Raw genomic sequence first — 23,444 nt, forward strand, 5'->3', positions numbered from 1 at the left:
TATATTATTTTGACAGTCATGGTATGTAAAAGTACAAATATACTGAGAATGTTGATATGTCTACTACAGGTTTAAATAAGACAGACTTCATTCTTCATTTTCAGTTTCATATCAGATTAAAGACTCCAAAGATGAAAATTTTAAATTCTGTATTCTGCTGCAGGACTGAGTACAACATCTTGACAGCTGCAGGGTGATCTGTACCTGAACAAGCCAGAAGGTGTTTCTGTCTGATGCAACCAATCGCCTCGTGTCCTGTAAATCCCACACATTGTGAGCTCAGGAACTACAAGGTCAAAGGTCACGCTCACCTGCCGTGTCTCCATCTGTCCAGCTGGCAGATGTTCTCACACACTTGTCCGATTCAATCACCAGGAAAATCAATTACTCACATCCAAAGCACTTAATCGGGATTTTTTTTCCTCACCTAATGGCTACTAAACTGACGGGGTGAAATAAGAGTACTTTAAGCCAAAAAGAGCTGCTGGAGTCTTTTATTTAAAAATGTGAATTTATACAGTCTACTGGATTATTTCAGGACAGGCTGCAGATTTCTGTTCTCCTGTTTATCCTTTTCAGACTGTATGATGAGAATCAGGGGCTGAAGAGGGCTGAGGTCATTGAACTCTCATATTTCATCTGTTGAACACTGAAAACCATACAGAGGTTCATCACTCAACGAGAAAGGCCAACACCGGGGGATCATGGGAAATAATGAATAAAACAGAAATTTAATCAAAGCCAAATAAACGTTGGAGAGATGGAGAGGAAAAAAAAATGTGTAAACCATAAGATGGACTGGTCATTTGGGGACATTAAATATCATACCTGAACATAAATCTAGCATTTACAAATTCAATCAGTTTGACCCAAAGTGTAAAGAAGTAGAAAGATTTTTGGCCCTCCACTTAAAAACAGGCACTCAACTCAACTGAAGATGCTGACCCTTCAAGGCACACAAATGAACGCAACACCAACCTCCTCTCTATAAAACCTCCCAGACCAGCTGATTACCAACAGCCATCAGCTGGGACAGATCACCACAGGTGCTCCAGGTTTACCAGATGAGCAGGATGAACTGGGACCTAGTTTTGTTTGTTTGAGAATCCATCCACTTCCAGGAGCCTAACATATATTGCACTTCTTTACCTGCCAATCTTGGTAGGAGTAAAGCTCATAACGTCTGATTCAGACTGACCGTGTGTGTCTTGCAAACATTACATTTCCCCTGACCAAAGCTTTGGTGTGAAACTACATCTATTTGGTGGAGTTAAAGGAGCTCAGCTCTCAATACTTCCTAAGTAGCTTGCCCAACACTGCATGTACCAAATCCACCAAATTTTTTTTTTTTTTCACCATGTGTTTGGCATCATTATACCTGGATCATCATATTAGGAGGCTTTGGGCCACTGGGCCAGCGATATTTGAAGAATCAGAAGCGAGAATGTGTGGGTTGTGTAAAAAAAAAAATCACATGAAAAGTTTTGATGTTGAACTGAGCATCAGCACGGCTTTGATTCAGCATCAGAGAGCAGCTGCTTTGTGTTCTATTTTCATATTTATGCAGCTGGTAAATAAAAGTATGATTTTGGGGTAGTGTGATATTGAAGACTAACTGCTCTAACATGAATTATGTATTCAGATCACTTTGCTTAGGCTGGTAAATGAGCGTTAATCAGAACCTGTGCATTGCTTCTGCCCCCTTTAAGTTTATACAGTAGAAACGGTTAAAAAAAGCAGTAGTATCTGTGCTAAATGAACATTAAAGTTTACTCTCTTCCCTTTCACAGACAGAGGCCATCCATCCAGACTGTGCTCTGGTAGTTCAGCACATGAGGGCTCAGGAGGAGTGTCACCAGATCCTCAGAGACCAGGAGAAGAACCACTCGACAAGGACAGGTGAGGGTTTTGATTTATGCATTTACCCACACAGTGGAAACTCAATGACCATATGGCAGGGGTGTCCAAATAAGGCCCGGGGGCCAAATGCGGCCAACAGTCCAATTTTCATTGGCCCGCAGCAAATCTGAGATATAAAATGAAAAATGACCCACATTTGACTATATTGTACTTCATAGTTTCAGCACAAGGCGGTGCTACCACGCTGATTCTGTAAACAAACATTTTGACAAGAACTGGGAAAAGATGTGTTTTTGTGTGACTAAACTCTACTTAGTAAACACACTGGCAACCAAAATTATACAAATATCTTATTTTCTAACTCCCTGATGGGTTACAGCAGCAAATAACAGTACCAATAATATTCCAGAGGCGGAGCCAGCGGTAGATAAGCTTTGAAACCTGATTGGCCTCCCCAGAAACTTGGAAATAACTGTCTGTTTGCCTTGTGGGCCATAAAATTAGGAGTTTAGTGTTAGCTCAGGAAGGCCACGGAGTCCAGCACTGCCATAATCACCACACAAGCCCTCATTGGCTGACAGCCTGCTGATTTTCTCTACGCATGCTATTGGCCAATCGCTCTCATACTGCCTTATTTAAACTGCTCTGTCCGGCCACACTGTGTTGCTCTGTCTGCAAGCTGCACTCGCAACCCTCCTCCACCCCAGCTCCTCCTTCATTCTGCATCTGACTTTATCAGTCTCATTTTGATGTCAGTGAACTGCCAATTAAGCACTTAGGCATACTAAATCACTAAGCTATTCTTAACCGACATTATATTGCTTTGACAAACTTTCATATGGATATTAAAGTGGCCCCAACATCCTTATATATACTATATTGCCAAAAGTATTTACTTATCCATCCAAATAATTGAAATCAGGTACTCCAATCAATTCCATGGCCACAGGTGTATAAAATCAAGCACCTAGGCATGCAGACTGTTTCTACAAACATTTGTGAAAGAATGGGTCGCTCTCAGGAGCTCAGTGAATTCCAGCGTGGTACTGTGATAGGATGCCACCTGTGCAACAAGTCCAGTTGGGACATTTCCTCACTCCTAAATATTCCACAGTCAACTGTCAGTAGTATAATAACAAAGTGGAAGCAATTGGGAATGACAGCAACCCAGCCACCACGTGGTAGGCATTGAAAAATGACGTATACTACGTAGAGGTCACCAACTTTCTGCAGAGTTCATGTGGCCTTCAGATTAGCTCAAGAACAGTGTGTAGAAAGCCTCATGGAATGGGTTTCCATGGCTGAGCAGCTGCATCCAAGCCATACATCACAAAGTACAATGCAAAGTGCAGGATACAGTGGTGTAAAGCATGCCGCCACTGGACTCTAGAGCAAGGGAGATGCATTCTCTGGAGCGACGGATCGCGCTTCACCATCTGGCAATTTGATGGACGAGTCTGAGTTTGGCGGTTGCCAGGAGAGCGGTACTTGTGCAAAGTGTAAAGTCTGGTGGAGGGGGGATTATGGGCTTATTTTTCAGGAGCTGGGCTTGGCCCCTTAGTTCCAGTGAAAGGAACTCTGAATGCTTCAGCATACCAAGAGATTTTGGACAATTCCATGCTCCCAACTTTGTGGGAACAGTTTGGGGACGGCCCCTTCCTGTTCCAACATGACTGTGCACCAGTGCACAAAGCAAGGTCCATAAAGACATGGATGAGAGAGTTTGGTGTGTGAACTTAACTGGCCCGCACAGAGTCCTGACCTCAACCCCGACAGAACACCTCTGGGATGAATTAGAGCAGAGACTGAGAGCCAAGCCTCCTCGTCCAACATCAGTGTGTGACCTCACAAATGCGCCTCTGGAAGAATGGTCAAAAAATTCCCATAAACACACTCCTAAACCTTGAGGAAAGCCTTCCCAGAAGAGTTGAAGCTGTTATAGCTGCAAAGGGTGGACCGACATCATATTAAATCCTTTCGATTAAGAATGGGATGTCACTTAAGTTCATGTGCAAGTCAAGGCAGGTGAGCAAATACTTTTGGTAATATAGTGTATTTCTGTATGTGGCCCTCAGTGGAAAAAGTTTGGAAACCCCTGCCAAATGGGGACAAGGATCTCAGAATCTTTGTCTTTACCCCACTAATATAGGCTGACCATTTCTGTAAGTGATGGATGTATAATCTTAAAGCATTTATTCTAAACAGCAAGTTTCATCATTAATTAATTAAAGCAGAACCATGGCTTTTTAAATGATCCTGTGTAAGCTATTGCTGTATTACCACTCATCCTTGCTGAGGGGTAGCTTAAGCATATTTATTTCATCTTAGAGGAGAGGAAGAGCACATCTGAGTTAAAACATAAATCAGAAGCTATGCTCCTCAGATTTCCTACCCCACTGTCTCTTATCCCTCTGCTGCTTTCACACAAAAACCACATGCTTAAATATTTTAACATCTCAGCCAGCGCATTGCTCCATCCTTACTTTTACTTTCTAGGAAAGGATCTCTGAGTAAAACAAACACAACTCTTCAGAAATAAAAAACCTTCTTTCTCTCCTTGTAGTCACTCTTTCATTTGAAGGCATCCTGAGTGGGCTTGAGTGGTGTCACAGTGTAAATTACACACCTTCAGGACTGAATATGACATGTTCTGAGGTTTGAACTCTAAAGAACAGAAAATTATAGACTGTAGCAGTGTGCTCATTGCATTATAAAACAAGGCGACTCAAACCAGAAGATGCCATCAGAGCCTTTACTTGGTTGTCAGTGATTGTACACCTTTATCATCAGCAGCATCATTAAAGCTGAAGGGTCACTTTAACCTCCCCCTCCTCCTCACCTGCTTCAGAGGTTGTTAAGACGACTGAAAGGTGTTGAGGCTTTGACAGTCCATGCCAGGAACTGAAGGAGAATGGCTGCTGAGCTCCTATGATTCTTTTGTCTGGGGAATTCATTACTGCACAGAGGTTTCTCATTAGAGGATAACAACCCCCCCCACCAGACTCACAGCAGTCCACCTCCTCAGGGTATCACACCAGAACCATTTCATCCAGTAGAGAGACACATCTTTTAATTTTAGAGTAGTTATTCTCACTCTACCTGATTATTTCAGCAGGATGGCTGTACTTAAAGTGGTGTCCAGTGAGGCTGTTTTAGGTCCTGTCCGTTTTCCATTATTCATGTTGATCCTGGGGTCTGTGTTTCAGATTTATAAAGCCCAATGACAAATCTGTATCACCCCGTTCTGCTCCACTGGAGTGAAGCCCACTTACAGCCACTCGTGTGCCTTTGCATAATAATGCAACAGCTTTCGTGCTGTGTACACAGCCATACACTGACATTTCAGCAGTGTAAACATGAGGAATCTATCTGCAGAGAATGCAAAATATTTTCTTTTAACATTCCCTTAATATTATTCTTTTTATGGAGGGACACCTAATGATGAATCTATTATTTTAAAAGATACTGTAATGCATATTGCAGTTTTATTTGACACCATTCCTAGACTTATTTGTCTATGGGACGCTGTGTAAATGTAACAACAACAGAATATAATGATTGCCAAATCTCATATTTGGGTAACAATAAAACATAAAAAACATCAGATGTTGAATCTGAGCTCATTTTGAATCTGGTTTCAGCCAACCCTTTTTAAAAAAGGAACAGAAGGCTGGAAAAGTAAGTGGCGCTAATGAAAAACATGGAGGAGCATTTTGGAACTAATAAGGTTGATTAATAACAGGTCAGTGACATTACTGGGTACAAAAGGAGCATTTTAGAGAAGCAGAGTCTCTCAAAGGTAAAGATGAGCAGAGGTTCAGCAATCTGTGTAAAACTGCATCCAAAAATGTGCAACTATTTTAGAAAATGTCCCTTAACATAAAATTGTAAAGATTTTAAATATCCCACAATCTACAGTCCATAATATCATCAGAAGATCCCAAGAATCAGGAATCTCTGTGTGCAAAGGACAAAGATGTAGGCCAGTTTTGATGCTCTTGATCTTCGGGCCCTTAGGCGGCACTGCATTACAACCATTCTGTAGTGTTGTACTCAAGACCACACTATCCAAGACCAAGACTTGCCTGGGACCAGAGTGCACCGATACCAAGACAAGACCAAGACTTCTGGGGGTCAAGACTGAGTCAAGACCAAGACCATAAAAATCAATTTTAAAAAAACATGCCAATGTTGAACAGTTAAAGAGCATTCTCTCTTTAATTTTAGTTTTCTTTTTAATAAATTTGACAGATTAAAAACAAGATGTCTGCAACTCTTTCAAAGCACGACATGCAAAAATCTCAAATCTTAACAAATTTGTTCAACTAACTTCTTTTAAAAAATAAACTCTTGTATGTATTTAAAAGCCCCTGACAAGTACAAAAGTATTTTGAATATCTGAAAATGAGATGTTTATCCAGATTTGTAAGGTGAATGTGGCCTAAAGTAAGTGTTCAGAGGTCGCATCACGTTTTGTTGCTCTGATTGGCCTGTGAAGATGTGACAGACAGAACATTCATCCAATCACCCTCCGAGGTTTTCTTCAAAGGCTCTGCCCTTTCCCAAACACTGGCTATGGGAGGTTTACCAGATGGATGTGTGACACACTTTCATCTGCCGTATCAGGTTAGAGGTCAGGTCTCAACCGGTCTTGATGGAAAATCCCAAACTGCCAGTCTGAGATCGAGATATGACTGAGTAAAATGCTCTCAAGTCCTAGATAAGACCTAGACATTGAAAATGTGGTCTCAAGACCAAGGCCGTTCTTCAGTACTACAACACTACCATTATGTACTGGAAATCTCTGCATGGGCTCATTCCAGAAATCATTGCCTGCCAACACAGTTGGCCATGCATCCACAAATGCAAGTAAAAGCTGTATCATCCAAAGAAGATGCAATATGTGAAAACTATCTTGAAATGCCACCATCTTCTCTGGGCCAAAGCTCATTTAAAATGGACTGAGGCAAAAATGGAAAACTGTTCTGTGGCCAGATAAATAAAGATTTGAAACTCAGTTCTAAAGCCTGCATCACTGATGGTATGGGGTTGCATTAGTGCCTATGGCATAGGTAGCTTACACATCTGGAAAGTCGAGAGAGGTTTTAGAGCAACATAAGCTTCCATCCAGACGATGTTTCTTTCAGGGAAGGCCTTGCATGTTTCTGTAAGACTGTGCTAAACCACGTACCAATCCATCACACCAGCATGGCATTACAGTAGGGCTGCAGTAATCGATTCATTTTGTAATCGAGTACTCTATCAATTCTTCTGATTAATCAAGTACTCTAATAAGAAATATTGCTTTTTTTAACCAATCAGTTTTGCTTTTATAGGAGAAGTAGTACTAGACAAATGAGAAAAGAAGTTTGGTTCCTTAAATGAACTATTTCTATATTAAATATTGATTTAACAGATTCTTTAAAGAAAATATATTTTACAATGTGCAGTTAAGTTCTGATGACAGCTTACATTGTTTTCAGTTGCAAGAAAAGGAAGTTAAACATAAATAATTACATTAGATCATGTCATATTTGGGGTTTAGGGTGAGAGAGAGAGAGAGAGAGAGAGGGAAAGCACCAAAACAGGACTTGAATCGCGACGCCTGACGGTTTTCTGTAAAACTGTTGGGTCAATCAGAGGAGTTAATGAAATTCCCTGAAGTCTGCAGACACAAACTGAGCGGTCTCACACCAATGAGTCATGCAGGCAGCGCGTAAACTCGCAGATCTGCGTAGGTTCACTGGTGCAGGCATAGTGCCAAATTTACCCTGAAGCCACGACAAGTGGCTGCGTAACACAGGACATGTGCCTTTAAACATCACTGCATCAACTTCTCTTCCTGCCTCAAATCATGCATGTTATCCTACAGTTACAGCGAAACAAGTTCATTGTGCCACACAAATAGCTGTCCATGTGAAACACAGCACGCCATCCAACACGCGATGTCCATAGGCGTATATGGATACAGGACTGATTCAAGTGAAGCCTCGAGGCAGATAATTTGCCTCAAGGAATTCCCGAATAATACGAGGAATTGTTTCAGCTCTACTTCACAGTAGAAGTCTGAGTACTGAACTGGCCTTCCTGCAGTCCAGACCTTTCACTGACAGAAAACACTTTGAGCATCACAAAAAAGTCTGGCAAAGTAGACCCAGAACTCTGAGCAGCTAGATTCATACATCAGACAAGAATGGGACAACATTTCTCTCCCAAAACCCCAGCTCCTGTTGTCCTCCGTTCCCAGATGTTTACAGCAGAGCATGTGAGCGGAGCGGAGTGGGAGCGAGCGGGGAGCGCAAGCGGAAGGATTTTGGCCAGAGCGTGGAGCAGTTTTTTTTAAAAAAGGTGGACCGGCACCTTATCTTGCACTCCATCCCACTCCAATTTCAATCCAGTACCGCTCACAGCATGCGTCTGAAGCATGTCCCACCCAGAATGCATCTGCAAGAATTTGTATCCGTGAAGCATCCCGTGTTGGTTTCACTGCTCCTGCAGAGAGACAGCGACATCCGGCACGTCAGACTGGGCTTTCTGCCGGAATAATCTGAGAGACTTAGATGCCTGCGCAGTGTTGATATACTAATATTAACACCATAGTCATTTTTTAAAAACATCAGTATTTCCCAGTGTCTTAAACCGAGAAGATGGTAATGGTAATGCGCTTCCATGTTTTCGTTGAGTGAGCGGTGAGTGATTGGAGTGGAGCGGGTAGAAACTTGAGTGAGCGGTGGAGCGATAATGAGCGGAACGGCGTGAATCCCCTCTGAGCGGACAAGCGGGCGCAAGGAACAGCTCTGTGAGCAAGGAGCGGGAAATCTCATCGCTCCACTCCGCTCACGTGCTCTGGTTTACAGACTGTGAAAGAAGAGGGAATGCTACACAATAGTAAACATGGATTTAGGATAATGAAATCACTGAGTAGCTACTATAAAACTGAACGTTTTTACACGGGAAGGGACTTCTGGTAATTTTACAGTCAGCCTCATGGGATGCTAAAGGAAATACAGTTTTTATTGCTTCAATTCAGGTTTCGTTTTCTTCATCAGTAGAGGGTGGCGTTTGATTAGTCCCAATCTTTACTCAGTGTTTTTTTCAGACTGTCTTGTTGCACAGCTGTACACATTCGCATTCTCTGTAAATGCTCAAACAGGAAAATGCACAAAATGCAGCACCTCTACAAGCATCCTGGCAAGAACTGAAGCTAAAACATGATGGCGCATTAAGTCAGATACAAGTGGACACATGAACCAGCCACTCAAAACTGAATGAGACCAGCAAAGCAGGCTGTAGAAGTTAATATGCATGTTTTCCTTTCCATCCCCTGAATCAGTGAGTGCTCCAGTCCAAGTGCTCCAGTCCAAGTCGATTCAAGAGTCCTTGACTTGAGTACTAGAGCACTGGAATCTATGGTTGTGTAGTAAAACAGACTAGAGTGTTTGAGGTCAATGTATCAATCAACCTTTATTCAAACCTCAGAGATTTTTCAGGTCTGACCTTCATTTCCACTGACACCAGGTAAATTAAAAAAGCTCCTTCAGACCTTGCCTACATTAAAACACAGCTGTCTGCTGGATGTCTCCCTGGACAACTGAGTGATGCCTGCCTAGTCAATAGTTTATGGAGCACATTGGCCTCCTGCTATCTAATAACCCTCCTTCATTTGGCAGAGCAGCAAAAACAATCTAGCAGCCTAATCAGGTGAGGAGAGGTCAGAATGAAAGCGGCTGATTGGTCAGCCTGGCCTGGCCTGTGTCTGCTCAGGTAGAAGGTAGAGCAGATTCATTTATTATCCTCGCTCCTCAGAAGAACAAACTCAGCCACTGGAACGGCTCAGACGTCAGGAGGCCAGAGCCTCATTTTCCACCTCGGGTCTGAGGGCATGTCGACTAAACCCCATAGATGAATTCTCTTTGTTTTGGGAGAGTTTGGAGTCGTACGACAGGGTCTGCTCTCTCCTCGCTCCGTCTGAAAGGTTGATGAAAGGTGCAGACTGTCGTGCTCAGACGACTGTCTCACACAGCTGGTGTGGCTCAGAATTAATTGCACCGTTTGCCCTTTTTTCCCCCGTGATCATCCAAAAGCAAAGACGGGATGATTAGCATTTGAAAGAGCAGGTACGAGTCTCTTCAATCCCAGACTGAAAATTGACAGAGGTGTTCAGCTGCTTCATTTCTCTTGTTATAACTTCTAGAGAAATTGTCTCCCTGTTGAGAGAAAAAAAACACAAATAAGGCCTGGCATTGGGACTAAAATTGTCTGGTGTGTAGTCCATCCAAAGTCTGTGTTATGCAACTGTCGAGGGTGGTGTGCAACATGAAAGGTCTTAAAAAATGGCATCTCGACAAAATCCTAATTCCATAGATAAAGTATGTAAGGTGTATCAACAGAGGTTAAACTGTGAATTAGGACGCATTCACACAAGAGATGTTTGGTCTGCTTTAAACAAACTCAGGTCCGTTTTCCCAGATAGTCCGCTTCGTTTGGAGTGGTGTGAAAGCTCACATGAACTCTGGTGCGGATTCTGGTCCGCTTGAAAACAGGGGCTCTCAGTCTGCTTCCAAACGAACCCTGGTGTGATTCGTTTGAGGTGTGAAAGCAAAGCGGAGCAACTTGTGACCCAAATTCAGGAAGTAATGATAAACGGATTTATATTTGATTTAATACACTCAATACATGTCGGTACCTCGCTGGCGTCTGTGTCGCCATAGCAACAAGTCGTAGTCAGTGCTGATTTATTCGTCTCATGTAAAGATTGGCATGATGGACAGCTCGCCGCCTTGCTGGCTCCTCAGATTCAAGAGCAGAAACCCCAAGACAACGTAAATTCTGTTTTTTCATAGTTTATGTGGGAAAAAAAATCGGCAGAAGGCAATGGATTTCCGTTTCTTCTTCTTCTACGCCTTCTTTTCTTCTTAGTCGCCGTTTGTGATGACGGTTTGGTCCCTTTTGACCAAGAGCAGTGTGAATACAAACCAAACCAAAGGAAACACAACAATGCTGCGATTTTCATTCCAAAACAGACCGAGTCCCCCAGACTATCCGGTGTGTAAACGACCTTTAATAAAATCAGCAGTCCATTTTTAACATCATTGGTTTTGTTTGTGAACAAATTAAAAACAAAGAAGGCAACAACAGCAAAACAAACCAGTCACCTCATTTCATCCCATTAGCCAACCCTCTTTCTGAACCAGCACCTTGAAATAGTGCGGTAATTTCTCTCTCTGTCACAGGTCTGTGGTTCAATCTTGAGCCTATCCCAGCTGTCACTGGGCGAGAGGCGTGGTACAACTCGGACTAGTTACCAGTCAGTCGCAGGGCTGACATATAGAGACAGACAACCAGACACACTCACACCTACGGGCAATTTAGAGTCACCAGTTAAACTTCTGAGCATGTGTTTGGTGGTGGGAGGGAGCCATGGTACCTAGAAAGAACCCAGGCATGCACAGGGAGAACAAGAAACGCTGCACAGAAACAGCCTGACCACAAAGCCAACCTTCTTGCTGTGAGGTAATTGCGCTAATTCCTGCTCATAGAATGTTTGCAAGAGACCGTTTTCCACCTCAAAAGTTAACCTTTCTTCGTTATAGGTGCCATGTTACCTCTGTGACATGTTTCTTGTGCCACAGGATGAGACCTAATGTTGATGTAATGATGAGGAACTACCTGGAATCTGTGCATTGTGTTGTATTTTGAGTTGAGATGCTTTGCAAGTTTTCTGGCTATTAGGCTCGATCTGCTCTTGGAGGATTGACATGGTTTGAAAGTAGACCTGAAGCGTATCTTGAGTGAAACAGAGTGGAATGGGGCCTCTGCTGGAGACGGACCAGATCATGTGCAATGGAACTGCAAAGTTTGACTAGAAAGAGAGTGCTTCACAATCAGATTGTGGGCACAGGTGGAGTATGTTGACAGGCAAAGTGATGCAGATGCTGTGCCATCATGATGAAGAGACAGCTGAGCTGGAAGGCAAAACTCTCAATTTACAGGTCGATCTTTGTCCCAGCCCTCACCTTCAGTTATAATCTCTGGGTAAAGAATAAGATCGCAAGTTCAAGCTGTTGAATTGAGATTCCTCAGGAGGGTGTCTGGGCTCAGCTGTAGAGTTAAGAGAAGCTCTGACATCCGGAGGGATCTCGAAGTAGAGCCGCTGCTCCTTTGCCTCAAAAGGAGCCAGTTGAGGTGGTTCGGGCATCTGAGCAGGATGCCTCCCAGTCGCCTCCCTGTGGAGGTCTTCCAGGCGCGTACAACTGGAAGAAAACCGAGACTCCGGGGTAGAACCAGGACTTGCTGGAGGGATTAAATATCTCATCTGGCCTGGGAATGACTCGGAATCCCCCAGGAAAGGCTGGAAAATGTTGCTAGGAAGAGAGATGCCTGGGTGGACAAGCTTAGCCTGCTGCCACTACGACCTGGCCTTGGATAAGCTGAAGAAGATGGGCGGATAAATTTGTGCTTTCTGTTAGCACCACCAGACTAAATTTTCTCTTCATAGAGGATTGGTCATCTTAAATCTTTCATCAGAAACCATTTTCATGTCTGCACTATATTTGAATGCTTTCATTCTTTTGTTTAAATAGTTCACAAAAGGGACATTTTGATCAGTGCTTCATCCCCTAATAACCATGCCCACGTCGCTGCTGACACCTCTTCCTCTCAGTGCATGAAAAGACAAAGTTTTTAGCTTCAATGTGTGGCCACACAGGTGCATGCGAGGACACAATCACCTACAAATCCTTTCAGATGAATGCATTATGATTCATCAGGAGCGAAAGCACCCGTCAGATGTGGCTGACCGAGCAGGTGGGGGGAGAAGAGAGGATTTAAAGGGCGATATGGCTCATAAAAGAGCGATTGGGAAATTATAAAGCTTTCTAATGGTGATGCTACAAAAGGCTTTAGAAGGCATCAACAGAGAAAGAGCCTGCTAATGGATTAATGCATTATTGCGGTTTATGTTGTGGTTTTAGACTTTAATGAATAAGAAGAAAGATGGAAGCGCAGCACGTAACGGCACTCGCACTTCTCTCACTTGGTGACTCTTTCTCTCAGCTGAAGTGTCCACGAGTGTCCTCTTTAAGGAGAGCCAGCAGATGTCTGCTCCTCTTCATGTTAATTAGCTTCACACCAGCAGCCTCATGAATTTATGTGTGAGGCAGAGTGTGGGTCAGTTTCACTGGTGGCATTTCCACACATCATTACACACCGTGACCCCTTTCCTCCACACATCCTCACTCCAAACTGTCATTTTCACAATTAATTACACCGACCAAACACCACAGCAGGAAGTAGAGAGTATATTATTTTGTCCAGTTGTTTCTCTTTACTATAATTTCACTTTAATTCGCTTAAAAGGCAAAACCTGAAGTGAAATGCAGCCTCACACTGTCCGAAACGTGTAGGTTTAGTTTGATCTCATAGACAACCTGCAACATCAACTAACTTCCCACTAAAATATCTAATCCTTGTTATTCAAAAGTCTTAACCTGGATGAATACAATAAGGATACCGTAATCCACCTCTTCTGCTTAAACTCACACAACCCAGCTCACTAAATCCGATACTTCAAAGAAAAACTGGACTAGACTGACTTGACAATCTTTCGATAAGAGCTGGTTCACATCACAGACCTAGTCCCACATCTGAGACCCCGAAGTCTACTTAATAGGTCAGTTTGAACACATACGTAACACCATACTTGAGGACTGTGCCCGAGTCCCCTTGATGAGGTGATATAAGGCTTGACTCGTATACTCGAGCAGAGCCTGCTGGAAATGTGAATACAGGCATGCTTAAGTGCAAGGTGCTCATCGGTGAACGGAGTTGTGAGCGCACTTTTAAAAATCTCTGGTCTCTACAAACGAAACCATATCCATGCAGCACGGGCTCATTTCATCCTCTGAGCTACATGATAGATGTGGGAGTATGAAGAGGCCTGTTGTTGGCATCTTGAAAATAGTAAAAACATCCACAGAAATGATGTTCCCAAATAAATAATTTCAAATCTGCAGAAGCGACGCATTTACTTGAATAGTACAAAGCAGGGGTCATCAAGTACATGAGCACAGGGGCCAGATTTAGTCTTGACAGAGTCTCTGGGGGCCGGAAATCAATATTTTGCTCTGATTAACATATTATGTTTTTAGTATTTGTATTTTCTTTAAAGTCCCAGAGAATGGACCCCTGAAAACCAATTGTAATTTCGGACAATATTAACAAATTTTTGACCATTTTTGACCACTTTTCACTGCTTCATTTGGCCATTTCTGCAACCTTTTTTGGCCACTCTTAAGCCATTTTTATATTTTTTGCCACTTTTTGCCCATTTTGCCACTATTTAACCCCCTTTAAGCCACTTTCCTGCAAATTAAAGCCCCTGTCTGCCAGTCTGTCTCCTTTTCACTACTTTGCCAGGCTATGTTTGCTATAATTTTGCCACTTTTAACTCATTTTTTATACTTTTTGCCCATCTAACCCAAATTTTCATTCTTTAATCCCTTTTCACCAATTTTCTTTTAATGTTTTATCACCTTTGTGCCACTATAGTTGCAACTTTTCATCGGTTGTGCTACTTTTTATCCCTTTTCATTACATTTTCTCCACCATTTTTTGCCCCTTTAACCCATTTTTTCCACTCTTTTTACCACTTCACCTGTCAATTTTTGTGCCCTTCCACAACACATTTTGACAGCTATCACCCATTTTTGCCACTCTCTTACCCCATTTCACCACTTTTTTTCTGACCATTTTTGCAACATTTCCACCAGTCTTAACCTATTTTTTAAAATCCAGTTTTTAGATATTTACTAATAATGGCTGATGAGGGAATTTTAATCAGATCAAATATTAAGTTGTTCTAAAACTATTTATATTAATCATTTTGATTGATGCCAAAGCCAGTCGGGAGATGTGCATAAACGTCCTCTCTGCCATGTTTAGATCTTTGCACTTGTTTTAAAAGAAATGCGATTTGCTCTGCAGTGCAGATCACTGCACGGACGGAGAATGTGGACTTTGAGAGTCATGGATATGATACGATAACCCAGGGGTGTCAAACTCAATCACAGCAGGGGCCGGATTCTGGACTTAGGTCTAACCTGAGGGCCTGCCATTGTCAACACAACCTTAAACTGTCAACCTCATTTTTACCAGAAATAAAATATGAAAAAAAGAAACAGCACTGATGATAAATCATGTGGAAATCCAAAAAAGTAAAAATGATAAGTTTAAATGGCTCAAATCGGAGATAAAATTCCAACTTATTAGTTCAAAAGGTCAGAACACAATATCAAAAATAGAAAAATAATGTTTTAAAGAACAAATATATGAGGAGAAAGTTGAACTCATAAGTTCAAAGGTCAAAATATGACTTAAAACTTTAAATTGTGAGTCTAAGGGGTCAAAATATGGATTAAAAAGCCAAAATTAGGGGTTAAAAATGTCCAAATAAGAGCTAAAATTGTAAATAATGACTTGAAAAGATAAAAAATATGACTTAAATTTAAAATTGTGAGTCTAAAATATCAGAATATGATATAAAAAGTACAAATCATGAGTTTAAAAGTCAAAGTATAGGATTAAAAAGCCAAAGTTAGGGGTTGAAGAGGTCAAAATATGATACAAAATATAAAATCATGAGTGGAAAACGTAAGAATATGACTAAAAATGTAAAACTGTGAATCTAAAATATGACATATAAAGCACAAATTGTGAGTTGAAAAGGTCGAAGTATGAAATGAAAAGTTAAAATCTGAAGTTTCTTGAGATGCTAAATTGAAAATATGAAATAAAACCCATAAAAAAAACAAAACAAAACACAAAAAAACATGGGCCTTGAGTTTGACACCCCTGTGATAACCTGACAAGCCAGATGGATGTGTTTCACACATCAGTTTCACATATCCATCTGGAAAACCTTCAATACTAAGTGTTTGGGAAAAGGCAGAGGCTTTGAATAAAACTCGGAGTGTGATTGGATGAACATTCTGCCTGTCACATCTTTACGGGCCAATCAGAGCAACAAAACAAGTGAAGTAGCCGTGACCAAGGAATAACGTGAACCATGGGGACTGTAGACATGTCAGTACACGATTTTTGTCATTTTTGAAAAGAAAACAACTCACTGCTGTTCTTTGTTCTTCTTTTAATGAAGAAATGTCATCAAGTTCTGATAAAACTGGTGCTTTAGCAGCATCCACGCTAATCTCTTCCACCATAATTGCACAGGCCTCTTGTTGCTGCTTGCTTACGTCATGACTCCGCCGTGCCTGAAAGTACTGCCCCTCCACGCCGATTGGTCCTGTCACTTTCTAACTGGGCCCAAATGGTCCAGACGGGAGCGTTGCAAGATGATTCCCCAGTGAGAAACACGGAAACAGGCGTATCCATCATCTTTGCAAGGTTAATGACCCAACATAGCTTACATACAACTTTATCTCAATTTTCTGGAACAGAATAGTGCTAAACTTGACATTCAACTGACTGAGATGCTATCAGTATGAGTGGTTACCTGTTTACAGCACTGTGGTAGCATAGAAATAGCTATGTGATGGAGGTACAGCAGTTTCAGTAGAGCGCTTGACTGGTAGTATAGGCTTAGAATTATAAAAAATAATACAAATTAAGTGAACCAACTTGTAATTCTGGTGCTGACTACCAATGGACGGATCCTTCAGCCAGCTAACGGCACACATCCCTAATCTGGATGGACTTGCCCACAGAGAACATAAACAAATGGTAAAGTGAGTGGTTGTTGTAGTCGTCTCTTCTTTATTCTTCTTGGCTGATTTGCAGTCCAACCACCACCACCTACTTGTGTTGAACAGTCTTACTAATGTGAAAGTAGACCAGTGAGGGGCAAAACAGTGGTGTGAAAACACTGTAAGATTACCATCTGCAGATACCAAGATCTTTAATAAGGACTTCACACTATGCCCTTTGTCCACAGGGGGCGCCAAAATCTCCATAAATTGAAAGTTCCAGGAGCTTTCAATCAAACAAACCAATCTTACTGTTTCAGGGGTAGAAAGTTTTTTGATATGAGACCAACTTACTCAAAACTTTCTCCAAAGTTTTCAGGGTCTTTAATTTTTCAGAGACAGCCCTCGGGGTTGGATCAACTCTTGACACCAAACTGTCTGTCTGTATGAACCTGAAATCCAAGCTGACCTGACGGCACTAAGACTGACAACTGATGTCTGTTTGAAGGGTTAAGTGTGACGGCTCCTTTATTCTGGTTTACAGGAGAGAGTTTGTGGCGTCTCTAGAAAGGCAAAGAGACGGCGTGTCACCCATGTGGTCTTGTGGTTTCTTCACCTGAACTTCAGCCTTACTTCACACTGAGAGGACTCACCAGCATGTTCTGTACATTTAAAACCAGACACTGATGTTCATCATCCTGTCTCTCTGCTGAAGGAACCTGTCTGAGGACATGATTAACCTCAGGTGCTTTAGAGTCTATAGATCTTAAAATCTCTTTTGAACACGTATTATATTTTACAACCTCATTTTCAAAAAAGTTGGCACACTGTGCAGAATGTAAAAAAAGGAATACAATGATTTTACATCTCACAGACCCTTGTTTTATTCACAACATATCAGATGTTGAAACAGAGACATTTTAGCATTTCATGAAGAATATTAGCTCATTTTGACTCTGATGGCAGCAGCACATCTCAAAAAATAGGGACAGTGCCTTGTTATTTATTGTGTAGCATTTGTCTTCTTTTAACTACAGTCTGTAAACATCTGGGAAGTGAGGAGACCAGTTGCTGGAGTTTAGGAGAGGAATGTTGTCCCTTTCTTGTCTGGTGTTGGAATTTAGCTGCGCAGCAGCCCTTGGTTGACTATACTGGATACTTGTTTGATGGCGCTCCAAATGTTTTCTATTGGTGAAAGTCTGTGACAGTCTGGAGTGCAGGCAGGTCAGTTCAGCACCTGAACTCTTCTACTGTGAAGCCATGCTGTTGTGATGGATGTGGTATGTGCAAGGCCTTCCCTGAAAGCAGTGTTAATTTTGGCAGCTATTCCTATTTTTATCTTGGTTTTAGTGTTTAGATGAAATGTCTTTTAGTTTCAGTCACATTTCTACCCTTTTTAGTTATAGTCAAGTTTTAGTCGACAAAAACTCAAAAACATTTTAGTCTAGTCTAGTAGTGTGTTCTATACACTCTGCCATACCTGGGGTCCCTGCTTTCTACAGCTGAGAGGCAGAATAGCTACAGCTCGGTTGTTTTTTAACAGATTTACCCACCGGGGAGAAATATCATGGATTTTGAATGTTTGATGAAAACCACGTTACATTTTAGTCTAGTTTTAGTCATCTTGACTAAAACTAAACTTAATTTTTGTCAGTTTTAGTCATCATAGATCTATTTTTGTTAGTCTTAGTCTAGTTTTTGTCATGAAAAAAGCTGTTGATGAACATTTTTAGTCATAGTTTTTGTTGACGGAATTAACACTGCCAGAAAGAGACGGGCGGATGGGAGCATATGTTTCACAGCCACCCTCTATCTACGTCTCAGCATTGATAGTTCCTTTCCAGATGTGTGAGCTGCTCATGCCATAGGCACAAACCCAACCCCATACCATCAGAGATGCAGGCTTTAGGACTGTATGCTTATAACAAGCTGGGTGGTCCCTCTCCTCTTTAGTCCACAGGATACGGCATCTGTGGTTTCCAAAAATAATCCCAGATTTTGATTCATCTGACCACAGAACAGTTTTCCATCTTGCCTCAGTCCATTTGAAATGAGCTTTGGCCCTGAGAAGATAGGGGTGGTTCTGGATTGTGATCACATATGGCTGCTTCTTTGCATGATGCAGATTTAATTTGCATTTGTGGACGGCACAGCAAACTGTGTTGACAGACCATGATTTCTGGAAGTGATCCTGAGCCCATGCAGGGATTTTCCATTACAGAATCATGCCTGTTTTTAATCCAATGATCCCTGAGGTCCCAGCATCCAAAATTGACCTTCAGCTTTGTCCTTTGCACACAGAGATTTTTCCAGGTTCTCTGAATACTTTGATGATATCATGGACTGTAGATGGACTTCACAATTTTACACTGAGAAACATTTTTGTTTTAAACATTTTCTACAAGTTTTAGCTGCAGTTTTGTGCACATCTTTACTTCTTTGTTCATTCCACTCACTTCTTCACTTAAATGCTTCTTTTATACCCAGTCATGTTGCTGATCTTTTATAATTAACCTTATTAGTTGCAAAATGCTCCTTTGCCTTTTTTATTAGTACCACTTACTTTTCCAGCCTTTTGTTGTCCCGTCCCTACTTTTTTGAGATGTGTTTTTGTCATCAAATTCAACTTGAGCTAACATTTTCTATGAGATTTTCAGCATCTGATATGTTGTTTAGGTTCTATTGTGAATAAAACATGGGTTTATGAGATTTGATAATTTTATATTCTATTCATTTTTTACACAGTGTCCCAACTTTTTTGGAATTGTGCTTGCAAATAGGAACAATGAGCAATAACAGGAGTCAAGAGTTGCTCTTAAACCAACATTATGTATTTTCCCACATTTGATTGCCTCGGTTCTTCAGCCTGTAACTTTTTCTTTAAGAGAGAGAAGACTAGAGGGAGTGGAAAGGATTTAACATGCAGTTAAGCTGGGATCATGAGAATCTGGTGGATTGTAGGATTGTAAAGTTTGGGTTTATGGAGCACAGAGGAAAGATTGAGGGAGTAGAAACATCATCCCAGTCTAAACAGAACATAAAACAGAGTTTATGTTTCTATAATCGTTGTGTTTAAGCAGACAGGTCTGCATCTGTCTCCTCTCCTCCGTCCACCTCTGCTTCTTCCTTATCACATTACATTGTTTATTAAAGGGCAGATATTGAAGCAGGCATCCCGGCGGAGCTTTTTCTTCTGTTATATTTCAAACAATATTACAGCAGGAGCATTGTACATGACAAACACAATGACGAATCCTTTATTGAACCATAAAAAAACTTAAAAGTGAAGTGTGCGGTCAGAGCAGAGGAGGAATAAAACTCAGAGATACGAGCTGAGGGGAGATAGAGCACATGTGTTCAGATTGGTGCTCGGTAAATCTAATTCTCTGTTTCCCGTCATGACCACCCCTCAGAAATGACAAACTCTCCTCATAAGGTGCTCCTGATGTTTATTATAAGTCATATTAATGTCAGAGGGGTGAATCTTTTTAGAAGGCTCTGCTGCCAAGAAGAAACAGGATCAAGTTTCAGGACTGAGGTTTGACTTTGTTTACCTGCTGAGAGAGAGAATCTAATCAGTCTGATTTGATGGCACCTGTGCTTCAAGCATTAAACATTGGCGTGTGTCTGCTGCTAATGCTGTCCTATAAATCAGATACAACCATGAGAGAAAAGGCATCATATCTGAGGCTCTAAAGATGCTACAGGTGTCTGCTTTTATCCTGCTTTATTCCCCAAAAAGACTGACAAAACAAGCCTGTCTGGTTACCTGGCTTTACTAATTTTGACAAATGAGATCAAGCAAAGATGTTTTATACAGTCAAGTTTCAAAAATGACAGGCAAACCTTGGCCAAGCCTGTGCACGTCCTTCCTGAGTCAACTTACTGTAAACAAGCTAGCACCTGAAGGCCTGTGCTAATCTGTGCTAATCAAACAAGCAGAAAAAGAAGAAGAAATTTAACAGTCTGAGTCTTGTGAGCATGTGTTTGAACCAAGTTTTCATGTGCTGTAGACAGAAGTGAAATTAACACATTAGACACTTTTGCACCATGAGTGAAGTTACCCAGTAAGTGAGAGGTGTCATGTCTGGAGCTGCAGTAATCAATTGTTTTTATAAGTGAGCTCTAATAAGAAATATTGCATTTTCTAAATCAAGACTTTTTTTTTTTTTTCTGGAGCAACAGTACCAGACAAATGAGTGAAGATTGGTACCTTAAATGAAAAAAAATCATATTAACAGGTTCTCTAAAGAAAATTTATTATGCAAAGTGCAATAAAGTTCTGATAGCAGTTTACATTTATTAAAGAAAGGAAGTCAAATAATTAAATAAAATTATGCCATAATCGGGGTGTAGGGATCCTGTCACAAGAATTTTATATACAGAAATAAACTCTGTTTACCCATGATTAAAAACATAATATATTAGGCCAACCTAAAAGATGAAAAAAAGACAAAAAAAATCTGTTAATTTTATGAAAAAATGTCAAAATTTTTAGAGGGAAAAAAATTCAAATTTTTGAGATTGTAAATTTGTACATTTAAAAGAAATCAAACAACAGAGTTTTGAAAACGTGAAAATTTAGAAGCAAAAGCTTCCAGATTTAATGTCATTGTAAATATGTATAAACAAAAATGTACAAGACAACAAACTGAAAACAGTGATTGGATTTTTGGCCTTATAGTCTCCAAAATTCTACATTTTTGTTAAAGCACATTTAGTTATAATATATATAATATCATATATAATAATAATAATTAATAATTATTATTATCGTTATTATTTTTTAATTATTATTATTATTATCATCATCATTATCATTATCATCATTGTTTTTTATTATCATTATTAACATTTTATTATCATTATTTTTTCACTATTATTTTTACTATTATTATTATTATTATTATTTATATTCTTACAGTGGCCCTAATACACCGTTGTAATAATGCATAGTTAATACATCTTTTATCAAGAAAAAGTGTATGTAGGTCTTTTATTTTGGGATTTTCTCAATGAAAACAATTCAAATTAATGTAAAATATTTTGAGGTGTTTCCTGGGGGCCTTGGCTTTCTGTAGATATTAATGGGGGGGGGGCTAAGGATAAAAGGTTGGGAACCACGGGCTTAACTACTTCTCCCTACTTCTCACACGTTTAGCTTTGAGTAAACAGTACTCAGTCATTTGAAGTAATTTTTTAATCTTCTCAAATATTTTGTCAACCATCTCTTAATCTGCTGAGTTTTCCCAGAATTCGTTTTGCCTATTAAACAGATTTGCACCATGAGTGAAGTTACCCACTCAGTTAGAGAAGTCCTGCCTTGTTTTTATCATTTGTATTGTATATTCTTTTACATCTCCTGCCCAGGGACCACAGATGAAAATTAGCTTTATAGCTAACTCTGGCTTGACGGTTTTGTTTTGCATGGCCCCTGTCAAATAAACTAATAAATAAATACCTGCTACTTAACAGTTACTGTTTTTAAATGAACGTATAAGCAATTTACATACAAGTACAAATGCACAACACTAAAAAAGCTTTTGTGAATGCAACACACAATATTTTGCTTACTTTAATGATGTTTTAAAAGTTTTTTTTTTTTTTTAAAGCAATCAGTTTGCGTGATTTTTTAAAGAAAGGTTTGCTACTTGGGTTTTACAGTGTGGTACTCTGGCTTTGTTAGAGATGCTTCAAAATATTTTTTTCCCTCGCTTCTCTTCTTCTAACCTTCTTACCTTTCTAACTTCTACAAGTGAGAAAATCTTTGTAATACCAAGAATTTACTTTTTTATGTAGTCAGCCATTCAAAATGACAAAAAAACTGAACAGAGAAATGTTTTTTTTTTTTTTTTTAACTGTTAATGATAGAATGAGGAGACGTTTGTCATCCAGTGACAACTACCAACACACAAAATCACTCAAGCAGCAGCACAGACTGGTGTAGTTTCCCTCAAATCTAGAAGGATCTTCATGCATGTGTGAGCATTTGATGCTGATGTTGGGCCTTACATAACAGCTGTCACACACACCGCTGATCATAGCTGAGACCCTGGAGACAAGATTTATGAAAGCATGAACAAAAACAAGGTTTTCTGTTAACTGTATAAAAAAATCAACCATCCATTACTGCAGAGTGAAGCAGCGGTCCATTCATTGTCTGCTTGGTCCTGTCAGAGCGTCACCAGCTCTGCTTTAATTAGCACCTAATGAAGGACCTTACTGCTGACGCCTGCTGGGATCCTTTCTCACGCTGTGGTTCCAAGAAAAAGCAGCCCTTTAATACTTCAGCAGTCAGTATACACACTCAGGCTTTAGGGTCATTAGAGTCACATATGACAGCTTAATGATGAGCTTTTTCACTGCATGTGCCAGATGAACATGCCACCAGCAGCTCGTCCTCCATATGCAAACAAAACTGCTCCAGAAAGGAGAGTTGAAAGTCACATTTACCCGTGGAGATGTTCCCCTCATCCTGGTTTTGGCAGGAGAACCTGCAGCAGCAGCCAGAAGCTGTTTTTTATTATGAATGAGTGCTGCCGTGTCTCCACGCGCTGCTCTTTTAATTGACACCGGGACGAACAGCTTTGATGTACGAGCCGTGGTGGTGGCAGCTCCTCATTACTGCTCCCAACGTCTCCTTCCTCCTCCTCCTCCTCACCTCCCTCATTCAGAGGCTGGAGGAGAGCTCGTCAGACGTGTGAGGGGAAGAGAAGCGTGGGTAGACGGGAGGGCTGAGGACGTCTCCCTGTCAGACCCCTGTTCGTTTTTAACCCCGACCGGGGGAAGCCCCTTCAAGTGACATCAGATGAGTCAGGTTTACTCAGATCTAACTGTTCCTGAATAGTGTCATGAATCAGTGCTTTGCATTTCTGTAGCGTC

At 40.8% G+C, this 23,444-nt stretch overlaps 1 protein-coding gene across 1 annotated transcript in view; it reads left to right on the forward strand.

The window, feature by feature from the left end:
- The window catches only part of ghrhrb (growth hormone releasing hormone receptor b), a 60,843-nt gene that overhangs the window by 13,988 nt on the left and 23,411 nt on the right, over positions 1-23,444 (forward strand). The window contains exon 2 of the mRNA XM_041791740.1: positions 1,791-1,899. Coding sequence (XP_041647674.1) covers positions 1,791-1,899 — 109 coding nt within the window. The remainder of the gene's footprint in view (positions 1-1,790; positions 1,900-23,444) is intronic.

The sequence above is a fragment of the Cheilinus undulatus genome, linkage group 7 (assembly GCF_018320785.1).
Source record: "Cheilinus undulatus linkage group 7, ASM1832078v1, whole genome shotgun sequence".
Taxonomy (NCBI): domain Eukaryota; kingdom Metazoa; phylum Chordata; class Actinopteri; order Labriformes; family Labridae; genus Cheilinus; species Cheilinus undulatus.